The sequence below is a fragment of the Penaeus japonicus genome, unplaced genomic scaffold (assembly GCF_977035675.1).
Source record: "Penaeus japonicus unplaced genomic scaffold, GWHDUDI00000001_assembly GWHDUDI00000039, whole genome shotgun sequence".
In the NCBI taxonomy this organism is placed as follows: domain Eukaryota; kingdom Metazoa; phylum Arthropoda; class Malacostraca; order Decapoda; family Penaeidae; genus Penaeus; species Penaeus japonicus.
This window is the reverse complement of record NW_028234441.1, coordinates 22,410,183-22,422,682: the sequence shown is the minus strand read 5'-3', so window position 1 is coordinate 22,422,682 and position 12,500 is coordinate 22,410,183. Positions and strand designations below refer to the sequence as shown.

The 12,500-nt window shown below is 40.6% G+C and overlaps 1 protein-coding gene across 6 annotated transcripts in view; it reads right to left on the bottom strand.

Annotated features, from left to right (window-relative positions):
• LOC122248129 (uncharacterized) overlaps positions 1-12,500 on the bottom strand; it is a 54,806-nt gene that overhangs the window by 12,556 nt on the left and 29,750 nt on the right. For all 6 annotated transcript variants that reach the window (XM_086533491.1, XM_086533488.1, XM_043007968.2 and 3 more), the window contains 3 exons: positions 3,181-3,266; positions 2,099-2,250; positions 753-888 (listed from right to left, as the gene is read on the bottom strand). In XM_086533491.1, the coding sequence (XP_086389617.1) occupies positions 753-888; positions 2,099-2,250; positions 3,181-3,266 (374 nt within the window). The remainder of the gene's footprint in view (positions 1-752; positions 889-2,098; positions 2,251-3,180; positions 3,267-12,500) is intronic.

Sequence of the window (12,500 nt, the reverse complement as noted above, 5' to 3'; positions counted from 1 at the left end):
CCTTCATCCCTCCCCCCCCTCCCTCCCCTACTCCCTCTCCCCCATCCATCCCCTCTCTCTCTCCTCCATCCCCTCCCCCTCTCCCCTCCCCTCCCTTCCCTCCCTCCCCCCTCCCTCCCTCCCTCCCTCCCTCCCTCCCTCCCTCCCTCCCTCCCCCTCCTCCATCCCCTCCCCTAATCCTCTCCCTTCTTCTAGCTCCTTCTCCCTGGCACTTCCGGCTGCCTGAGTGCCACCTCACATCGAGAGTGCCACCGGTGTCATACTCAAGCCCCCGCTGGAGGTTGGACAGGGGTGCCAAGTGAGCGTCCTTACCAAAGACAGAGCTCAAGTGTCACTCGAGATCGCTTTTGGCACTGTGGCACTTGGAGGATCTGCTCTCTCTGTTCTCGCCGTTCTTGTTCTTCTTTTTGTTATTGGACTTTTCTTTTTCTTTCCCTTTCTTTCTTTTGTGTCTTCTTTTATTTTAGATTTGTGTTTTTTTCTCCTTTTCCTTCTATTCCCTTCTTGTTTTTTTTTTCTTCTTCTTCTCTTCCTCTTAGTTTTTATTTCTTCTTCCCCTACCTTACCCTTTCTTGCACCTTCCCTATTCCTCCCTTCCCCTGTCATCCCTCTTCCCTCCTCTTCCCATCCCCACACCCCTCCCTCCCCACCCCCACCCCCATCCCCACCCCCACCCCTATCCCCATCCCCATCCCTCCCCCACCTCTCCGTACTAATCCACATCCACCCACACCTCAATGCTCTAGTCTCACCTTTGACCGCAGAGATGGCGCTGCGAACGTGCTGGGAGCCGTAACTGCTGTAGGCGTCGGTAGCCCACGAGCCCGACATGTCGTAGCCACCGTAGCCTAGGGCTGGCCTACTCAGGGACATGCTACCGCTCGGCAACTGCTTTTGTCGAAGGGGAAGAGAAAAATGGGAAAAGGAATTATTTTTTGGGGGGGATTGTTAAGAGGGGTTAGGTTAGGTTAGGTTAGGTCTGTCTGTCTGTTTGTTTGTTAGTCTGTCTTTGTCTGTTTCTCTGTCTGTCTCTACCGCTTTTCCTTTTCTCTGTCTCTGGCTGTCTCTGTCTCTATCTATCTCTGTTTCTCTGTCTCTATCTGTCTCTGTTTCTCTGTCTCTATCTGTCTCTGTCTCTCTATCTCTGCGTCTGTCTCTATCTGTCTTTGCGTCTGTCTCTGCGTTTGTCTCTGTCTTTTTCTCCCTCTCTTTCAAATTCTCCTCTTTATCCTCCTCCTCCAAATAGCGTTTCTTCAATCCAAATATATCCAACTCGATGAATAATCCTTCTCTTTACTCCGCATCGTTATAAATATCCTTTTGAATCCTAATCGCAAGCAAAAAGTTCACTACATATAATCTACCATTTATATTACATTATCTCATGATAACAGAAACCATTACGCAAACACACACTCTTTGCTACTTCAGAATGCACCAAATTTTACGATTTAATCCATTTTTGTCCCTTTCTCTTATCCTAAATATCGCGACATACTAACGTTCGTATCCCAATGTGATGAAATTGTGTCTTTTTTTTTATTCTTATCGTACGTATGCCAAAGGATATGAATTAGTCTTATCGTGTCACTAACGTACAATACGTATTGTAAGTGTGTGTATACGTCTGTGTGTCGTTTCCTTTTTCACGTATTTTCAAAAAATATATATAATTATTTACTTTCCTGTTCTTCTGCGTTTCGAAATGGTGTGAGGGAATGTGTGTTTGGATAAAAAAAAATGGTTTATCTATCCTTATCATCATTTTGTTTTCCTCTTTTCTTTCCCTTTCTCTATTTCTTTCCGTTTCTCTGTCTGTCTCTCTGTCTCTCTTTCTCTGTCTCTGTCTTTACCACTTTTCCCTTTCTCTGTCTCTCTGTCTCTGTCTCTATCTCTATATTTATCTCTGTCTCTGTCTCTGTCTCTATCTCTATCTCTGTCTCTGTCTCTATCTCTCTCTCTAAAAAAAAAAAACTAAATATATAAAAAAATAAAAAAAACACTCTCTCCTGAAAACACACAAAAACACAACCATTCCAACAACCAAAACCAACAACAACCAACCACCACAGCCACCGAAATGCGCCAACCAACCCACCTGATTGAGCGAAGGGATTGTGGAATTCGCCGGTAGAGGGCAGGCCTGTCGTTGAGTGACCTGGGTGCTCGGGTACACTCTGGGCGTGAAGCTAATGGGCGTGGTCGAGGGTGAGCTCTTGATGCCGCCCAAATCCTGAACGCCGTAATCGACTGGATGGGCGGAAGGAAGAGAAAACTTTTTATTTTGCTGTTAATGAAGGGGAATTTTTAGATTTTTGTTTTCTCTTTAATTTCCTTTACTATGATTTTTCCCCTTAATTAAGAGTCATATGATAATGATGATAATAAGAATGACAATGATAATGATAATGACAATAATAAGGATGATAATGATAATAATAATAATGACAATAATAATGATAATGATATAATAATGATAATAATAATAATAAGAAGAAGAACCAACAAATAATATAGTAAACAAGAAGATTTTCCCCCTCATCACCATCATTCCAAAATCCTTACGCCATCCTTACGCCATCCTACGCGAGGCTAAGCAACTATGGACAAAAACTGACGTCTAGTCCTAAACATCCTTTCTTCATTTTGGACTTTCCATGTCCTACAGAACATGGGAAAGGGATGGAGGATGGTCAGGTTTGTAAAATATGCAAATGTCTTACTGCTGTACATCCTTTCTTCTCTTTTTCTCTTTCTCTTTTTCTTTCTCTTTTTATTTTGATTTCTCCTTTCTGTCTTTTTTATTTCTTTTGCCTTCTTTCTTTCTTTCTTTTCTTATTTTGTTTTTGTTTTTCTTTTCTTTTCTTTTTTTCTCTCTCTCTCTCTCTCTCTCTCTCTCTCTCTCTCTCTCTCTCTCTCTCTCTCTCTCTCTCCCCTCCTCTCTCTCCCCTCTCCCCTCTCTCTCCTCCCCTCTCCCTCTACCTCTTCCCCCTCTTCCCCTCCCCTCTTCCCCTCCCTCTCCCCTCCCCCCCTCTCCCCCTCTCCCCCTCCCCTCTCCCCTCTTCCCCTTCCCCTCTTCCCCTTCCCCTCTTCCCCTCTTCCCTCTCCCTCTCCCCTCTCCCCCCTTCCCCCTCACCCTTTCCCCTCTCTTCCCCCTCCTCTCTCCTTACATACACTTACCTTGTTGCGGCCACATATTGGTCGGTGTAGTGGGTACATCTTGTACAGTAGGAGTGTACATGGGTCCCCGCCCGCTGTACATCCCGCTGTAGAAAGAGGGAGAGAAGAAAAAAAATTACAATTAATTATAAAATTTCAATAGGATATCGATAATAATGATGATAATGATAATAATTTTAGACAATCGACACAGATGTAAACCATAACACAAGTCTGTATAGAAATCATCCCCTCAAACCAAATAAAGTAAACACAAACAAAGTAAATAAAACCTCAGATACCACGTAACACACGTAACAACCCCCCCCCCCAACAACAACAACAACAACAACAAAATAATAATAATAATTAGAATAAAAGATAAAAATAAAAGCTAAAAAAAAGAATAAAGAGATAAATAACAGAATCACAGAGCGTCGTTGTTTACATTTTGTCTTCAGGTACGAAGGGGCCAGTGTGAAACGAGGACTTCTGAGAACGGCCACAAGATGGACGGGAAGTGTGAAACAGAGGGCTTCCATTTGGCCAAGGACGGGTGTTCGGTTGACATTTGTAAGATCCAGATGGTTGAGATATGTTCTTTCTTTTTTTTTTTTTTTTTTTTTTTGGCGTGTTTTTTGGTTTGTTTCTTTTTTTCGTTTGGTATCCCCTTTTCTCCTTTTCTCTTACTCTATTTCTGTTTTTTTCCTTGTCTCTTCTTCTTCTTCTTCTTCTTCTTCTTCTTCTTCTTCTTCTTCTTCTTCTTCTTCTTCTTCTTCTTCTTCTTCTTCTTTTTCTTTTTCTTCTTCTTCTTCCTTCATCTTCTTCTTCTTCTCCCTTCCTCTCCTTCTCCTTCTCCCCATCTGCATGACCTTCTCTTTCTCCCTCTCCCTCTCCCTCTCCTCCCCGGGTTCACAGAGTTCACCAATGCACTTACAAAATCAAATCTTAGGGACATTCCCCATTTTTCCACCCCCCCTCACCCCCTCACCCCCTCCCCCTTTCCCCCCTTTCTCTCCCATCCTCCCGAACTTCCCCCGCCAACTCACCTCCCCCCATCCCCTTCCTACCCCCCCAACCCCCCACTCGACCCCAACCCCCCCATGAAAACTTGGAAATTTGGAGATTTTACCCATGAAAAAAAATCGAAGAGGATGTGTTGTGTTGCCATCAGTGTGTCCCTCTTTTTATGTGGGGTTTAACCGGATTATTATTTTTTTTACTCTGTTGTACTTGTTTGTTGTGTTGCTTTTGTTGCTAAATCAAATTCTTGTTGTTGCTGTATAACTGTATTTTGTTTTTGTGATGGTTGTTTTGGTATCAATAGGAGTGTTATTTACATCAGCAGATATGATACTACAAATAATGATAATAATAATGATAATAATAGTAGCAATAATAAAAGTAACAATAATAATAATAATAACAAATGATATCAATGATGATAATAATAATAGTAATAACAGTGACAACCAATAATGATAATGGCAAAAAATATAACAAAAAATAATATCAATAATCAAAATGCAAACAATACCAATAATAACACGACCAATAATAACAATAATAACAATAACAAGAGCAAGAACAAGTAAAAAAAGTAAAAGAGAAATGACGTGACTCGGTCATCAAAAAAGTCATCGTCTTAAAGGGTTATGGTAGACATGACAAAGGGTCATTAGGGTTAATGGTTCCGTGGTAGGACTTGGGTATGGATGAAGTCGTTGGAAGGAAATCGGGAGGTGGTTGTAATAGTGGTCGTTATGGTGGTAGTGGTATAGTGTCAGTAGCAGAAGAAAAAGAAAGGATCAGATGTGAGCAAAGGCGGAAAAAAAACAGAATCAGCAGACATAGAAAAAATATATATAGAAATCAGCAAAGATACGGATAATAAGGACCAGAAATGAGCAAAGACATAGAAAAAGAAAGCAGAAATCAGCAAACACGAAGAAAATAAGAAACAGAAATCAGCAAAGACACAGAGAAAAAAAATACAGAAATCAGCAAACACGAAGAAAATAAGAACCAGATAGAGAGAGATAAAAAAAAATCAACAAAGACACAAAAACCAAGAAACAGACAAACAACAAGACAGACAGACAGACAGACAACCCTTCCAAAAGACACAGCCTCCACATCCGAAGGCCCTCCATTGCCACACCATCGTATCCGACACCCTGAGACCCCACCGAGAGGGACCCGAAGTACGTTCACTCATGGACACAGAGGCGCTTGCATAACCACACGAATTTTCCTCCCTGGGACGAGTCGAGCCACTGCTTCCTCTGAGAGTCGACAGTAAGGAGCCTTAGTGTTTACTGGAGCCTCAATGGGTCACTGACGGGATGTAGTTACGTGAAAGAAAGAAATTTTGAAGGAGAGAATAAAAAAACGTTTTTTGGGGGCTTATAAGTCTTTCGGTTTGCGGGTTTTAGGGGGGGTGTTTAGTTGTTGTTGTTGTTTTTTTAATGGTGGGTTTTATTGTGTTATTTTCTTTCGTGGATTTTTTTTTTTCGTGAGGTCTAAGTAGTTTTTTTTTTTTTTTTTTGTCGCTCCTGGGGTCTGTTTTCTTCCTGTCTCGTTCTAGGTTAGTTTAGTTCATTTCCGTTTTGGAATTAATTTTCTCTCTTTTTTTTTACTCGTGTCCGTTCTCAGCACTTTTAACATACTCTGTAATATTTTCTTCTTTCATTTTCTATCTCTATTCCTTCCCTTCTATCTTTTCCTCTCCCTCTTATCTGTTTTTCTCCCTCTCCTCACTATCCCTCTCGCTCTCCTGCTTCTCCCTCTCCTTCTCCTTCTCCTTCTCCTTCTCCTTCTCCTTCTCCTTCTCCTTCTCCTTCTCCTTCTCCTTCTCCTTCTCCTTCTCCTTCTTCTTCTTCTTCTTCCTTCTTTTTTCCCTTCATCTTCTTCTTCTTCTTCTCCCTTCCTCTCCTTCTCCTTCTCCTTCTCCTTCTCCATGACCTTCTCTTTCTCCCTCTCCCTCTCCCTCTCCTCCCCGGGTTCATAGAGTTCGCCAATGCACTTACAAAATCAAATCTTAGGGACATTCCCCATTCCACCCCCCTCCCCCTTTCCCCTCCCCCTTTTACCCCCTTTCTCTCCCATCCTCCCGAACTTCCCCCGCCAACTCACCCCCCCCCCATCCCCTTCCTACCCCCCCAACCCCCACTCGACCCCAACCCCCCCATGAAAACTTGGAAATTTGGAGATTTTACCCATGAAAAAAAATCGAAGAGGATGTGTTGTGTTGCCATCAGTGTGTCCCTCTTTTTATGTGGGGTTTAACCGGATTTTTTTTTTTTTACTCTGTTGTACTTGTTTGCTTTGTTGCTTTTGTTGCTAAATCAAAATCTTGTTGTTGCTGTATAACTGTATTTTGTTTTTGTGATGATTGTTTTGGTATTAATAGGAGTGTCTTTTACATCAGCAGTTATGATACTAGAAATAATGATAATAATAATGATAATAATGATAATAATAGTGGCAATAATAAAAGTAACAATAATAATAATAATAAATTATATCAATGATGATAATAATAATAGTAATAACAGTGACAACCAATAACGATAATGACAAAAAATATAACAAAAAATAATATAAATCATCAAAATGATAACAACAACAATAATAACACAAACAATAATAACAACAACAATAACAATAACAATATTAAGAACAAGTAAAAAAAAAAAATAAAAGAAATGACGTGACTCGGTCATAAAAAAAGAGTCATCGTCTTAAAGGGTTATGGTAGACATGACAAAGGGTCATTAGGGTTAATGGTTCCGTGGTAGGACTTGGGTATGGATGAAGTCGTTGGAAGGAAATCGGGAGGTGGTTGTAATAGTGGTCGTTATGGTGGTAGTGGTAGTGGTATAGTATCGGTAGCAGAAGAAAAAGAAAGGATCAGATGTGAGCAAAGGCGGAAAAAAACAGAATCAGCAGACATAGAAAAAAAATATATATAGAAATCAGCAAAGATACGGAAAATAAGGACCAGAAATGAGCAAAGGCACAGAAAAAGAAAGCAGAAATTAGCAAACACGAAGAAAATAAAAAACAGAAATCACCAAAGACACAGAGAGAAAATCAAACAAACAGAAATCAACAAACACGAAGAAAATAAGAACCATAAATCATCACAGATAGAGAGAGATAAGAAAAAAAAAATCAACAAAAGACACAAAAACCAAGAAACAGACACACAACAAGACAGACAGACAGACAACGACCCTTCCAAAAGACACAGCCTCCACATCCGAAGGCCCTCCGTTGCCACACCATCGTATCCGACACCCTGAGACCCCACCGAGAGGGACCCGAAGTACGTTCACTCATGGACACATAGGCGCTTGCATAACCACACGAATTTTCCTCCCTGGGACGAGCCGAGCCACTGCTTCCTCTGAGAGTCGACAGCTAGGAGCCTTAGTGTTTACTGGAGCCTCAATGGGTCACTGACGGGATGTAGTTACGTGAAAGAAAGAAATGTTGAAGGAGAAAATAAAAACGTTTTTTGGGGGCTTATAAGTCTTTCGGTTTTCGGGTTTTAGGGGGGGGGGTGTTTATTTTTTTGTTTTTGTTTTTTTAATGGTGGATTTTATTGTGTTATTTTCTTTCGTAGATTTTCTTTTTTTCGTGAGGTCTAAGTCTTTTTTTTTTTTTTTTTTTGTCGCTCCTGGGGTCTGTTTTCTTCCTGTCTCGTTCTAGGTTAGTTTAGTTCATTTCCGTTTTGGAATTAATTCTCTCTCTCTCTCTTTCTCTTTTTTTTTACTCGTGTCCGTTCTCAGCACTTTTAACATACTCTGTATTATTTTCTTTCATTTTCTCTCTCTATTCCTTCCCTTCTATCTTTTCCTCTCCCTCTTATCTCTTCTTCTCTCTCTCCTCACTATCTCTCTCGTTCTCCTTCTTCTCCCTCTCCCTCTCCCTCTCCTTCCCCCTCTCCCTCTCCCTCTCCCTCTCCCTCTCCCTCTCCCTCTCCTTCTCCTCCTCCTCCTCCTCCTTCTTCTTCTTCTTCTTCTTCTTCTTCTTCTTCTTCTTCTTCTTCTTCTTCTTCTTCTTCTTCTTCTTCTCCTCCTCCTCCTCCTCCTCCTCCTCCTCCTCCTCCTCCTCCTCCTCCTCCTCCTCCTTCGTCCTGTCCTCACGCTGTACCGACCCGAATGTATCTCTATTTGGTTTCATTTCGGTTTGTATCAGATTCCTGTGGAGGTGACGTATCTTTCTCTAATCCTTTCTTTTGTCTTCGTATCGTTGTGTCTGTTTCTTTCTCTTTATTTATTTTCGCTTTCTCTTTCTCTGTTTCTTTCACTGTTTCATTAGATTTCTCTGTCATTGTCTTTCTCTCTGCCTCTTTTTGTCTCTGTCTGTCTCAGTCTGTCTCTGTCTGTCTGTCTGTCTGTCTCTCTCTCTCTCTCTCTCTCTCTCTCTCTCTCTCTCTCTCTCTCTCTCTCTCTCTCTCTCTCTCTCTCTCTCTCTCTCTCTCTCTCTCTCTCTCTCTCTCTCTCTATCTGTCTATCTATCTATCTATCTATCTATCTAACTAACTATCTATCTAACTAACTATCTATCTATCTAACTATCTCTCTCTCCTGCAAATTTCCTTTATCTCTGCCTTTGTTTCTGTCTCCGTTCTGTCAAAGTCACCCACCGTCTCTGTCTCTGTCTCTGTCTCCCCTCTCCTCTCTCCTTTGAGAAAATCCACTTACAAATCAAAACAAAAAGAAAACACAATTAATACTCAAAGACACAAAAGGAAAAGGACAACACCGAGACAACGGAAGACCACGGCGACTCAGCCGAATGCCAGAAACCTTAACACTTTCCACAACGCGTAAAAGCAATCGACCAGAACAGCTGTATCCTGCGGCGGCGACAGCACACATCGCTGGCTGGTTTATGAGCACATGCATGTATGTATAGATGTACGTACATACGGGCGTAAATGGATCTAGATACATGTGTACATATAAATGAACTCACGCATAAACACTCACAAACACACACACAAACATACACTCTCACAACACACACACACACACCCAACACACACACATACACACTCCCTTAAAACACACACACACACTCCCCCAACACACACACACACACTCATTCCCCCAACATACACACACACAAACGACCCCCCCCTACCCAAAACAACCCCCCTCTCCCCCCTAACCAACCGACACACCCCCTCCCCCTCCAAAATCCCCCCCTACCCACCCCATCCCACCCCACCCCACCCCTAACACACATATTCATCATACACAAAACCCTATAAATGTTCAACCACAACCTCGCGTTCAATAACACAGCGACAGCGGATGTGGTACGTCACAGATTCCAAAGCAACGAAGCTTAATGAAATGCATCCTTTTAGTGTTGTTTTGGGGGTTAATGAAGTTGCAAAGATAATTACTATTCTGGTGATGATGGTAATGATGATTGTGATAATGATGGTTGTAGTAGGAGTGATGGTTATAATGACAATGATTAGGATGATTGTGGTGGTGGTAATAGTGATAATAATAATAATGATAATTAACATGATTAAAATAGGGTTATTAATATTAATAACAATAATAATAATGATAATAATGGTAATAATAATGAATAATCATATTGATAATAAAAAAGATAGTATCAATAATAATGATGATCAAAATATCAAAGTAGTTACTTCATTTCGTAAAGTTCTTCGTAAAATGTCACATAAAATGTCACTCAATGACTAATATGGCGAATGAGTCAAACCCATTCATCCATATATACATATACATATATATATACATACATATATATATACATATACATATACATATACATATACATATATATACACATATACATATACATATACATATACATAAATATACATACATACATACATATATACATAAATATAACATATATATATATGTGTGTGTGTGTGTGTGTGTGTGTATACATATATATATACATATACATATACATATACATATATATACATACATACATACATATATATATACATATACATATACATATATATATACATAAAATAGATTATATCAGTGACACCGTTCATAAATTCAAAATCCCAAATTAATAACAAAACGCGTCTTTGGGGGACTGAATGCCACGGCGCTTTCCAGACCCTGAGCGAGGAAACGGTCCTTGTCGTTTTCTCTGGCTGTTTTTTGTATTTTGGGTCTTATTGTTCTTTGGTGTTGTTCTTTCTTTTCTTTTCTTTATTTACTTTTTTTGTCTTCATCTCCATCTCTTCTTTTTCTTTTTCTTCCTTTTTTCTTCTTCTTCTTCTTCTTCTTCTTCTTCTTCTTCTTCTTCTTCTTCTTCTTCTTCTTCTTCTTCTTCTTCTTCTTCTTCTTTTTCTTCTTCCTCCTCCTCCTATCACCTCTTACCTCCACCTCCTACCTCCTACCTCCTACCTCCTACCTCCTACCTCCTACCTCCTCCTCCTACTCCTCCTCCTCCTCCTCTTCCTCCTCCTCCTCCTACTCCTCCACTTCCTCTTCCTCCTCTTCCTCTTCCTCTTCCTCTTCCTCTTCCTCTTCCTCTTCCTCCTCCTTCCTCCTTCCTTCTTGTTCCTCCTTCCTCCTTCTCCCTTCCTTCTCCCTTCCTCCTCCTACCTCTTTCTCCTCCTACCTCTTTCTCCTCCTTCCTCCTACCTCTTTCTCCTCCTTCCTCCTCCTTCCTCCTCCTACCTCCTCCTAACCTCCTCTACCTTCCTCCTCCTCTCTTCCTCCTACTCCCTTCCTCCTCCTCCCTTCCTCCTCCTAACCTCTTCTCCCTTCCTCTTCCTCTCTTCCTCCTTCTCCCTTTCTCCTCCTCACTCCTCCCTCCTCCTCCCTCTCTCCCTCCCTCCTCCTCCCTCCTCCTCCCTCTCTCCCTCCCTCTTCCTCCCTCTTTCCTCCCACTTTCCTCCCACTTTCCTCCCTCCCTCCCCCCTTCTCCTCCCTCTTTCCTCCCTAATATTCCACCCAAAGACCTACACAGAAAGAAGCTGGTCGACTAAATTATACAATGTTATTCAACATGAAAATAAATGAATATAAACAGTTATCATAGAGCGGATGCGTGTGTAGTCGTGAGTGCGCATGAAAATAACGAATGAATAATTACATAAATAATCAAGACATGATGTTAATTAAATATTAATCAACATGAGCAAACATGGTGACCACATGCTTCCACATAGACGCTTCCTGTGCCAATGCTGTTGTCTTCTTGTTGTTGTCGTTGTTGTTTTTTATTGCTGTTGCTATCGCTTTCTTTCGTTCTCGTTCTCGTTCTCTTGTTCTTTCGTTCCTTATCTCTGTCTCTGGCTCTGTCTCTGTCTCTGTCTCTGTCTCTGTCTCTGTCTCTGTTTCTATCTCTGTCTCTGCCTCTGTTTCTATCTCTATCTCGATCTCTACCTCGAAAATCGTATAATGTAATATAAGTAAACAACTATTACTAGTAAAATAAACAAGATTCTCATTTGATGCGTCGGCGCCATTTTGAACTGCCGAAAGTACCTCTTTTGACACTAACTACCGCTTGAAAAAGATAGTTTCTTCTTGTTATCATTACTTGTATCAATTGTTATTACTTACTAACATGACACAACTTCAATATCCGATAGAGACTAAATAGAATTTTTGAACAGATGATGAGAAACGGAGTGTGAGGCAAGAGATAAGAGAGAGGGAGGAAGGAAGGGTGAGAAAAGGGGAGAGAGAAAGGATGAGAAAGGGTGAATGAGTAAAAGAGAAAGAGTACGAGGGAAAGAGAAAACCAGAGAGAGAGAGAGAGAGAGAGAGAGAGAGAGAGAGAGAGAGAGAGAGAGAGAGAGAGAGAGAGAGAGAGAGAGAGAGAGAGAGAGTGAAAAAGAGAGTGAGTGAGTGAGAGAGAGAGAGAGAAAAAAAAAAAGAGAGATAAAAAAATATATATATATCCACGTATTTCTAATCTATATAATTTTCCTCCTCTCGACATGCATCACCAAATTTCCTTCTTTTTCTTATAAAAAAAAAATAATAATGAAAAAATAAAAAATAAATATATATATACCAATGCCTCTCTCGTGCTTAATGAATATCCCATATCTTTTTCATCCAGAAAAATTACTGCACCTAATTAAAAATTTTAAAAAATCAACCTGTTTATCGGTTTCAAGCTTCCTATGTGTCCTGTTCTTAATCCAGTTGCATGATAATGGTAGCAATGAATGATAAGGATAATATAGATTATATTGTTAGTAATGATGATGATAATAGCAATAGTAATAATTAGCAGTAGTAGTAGTAGTTGTAGTAGTGGTAGTTGTTGTAGTAGTAGTGGTGGTAGTTGTTGTA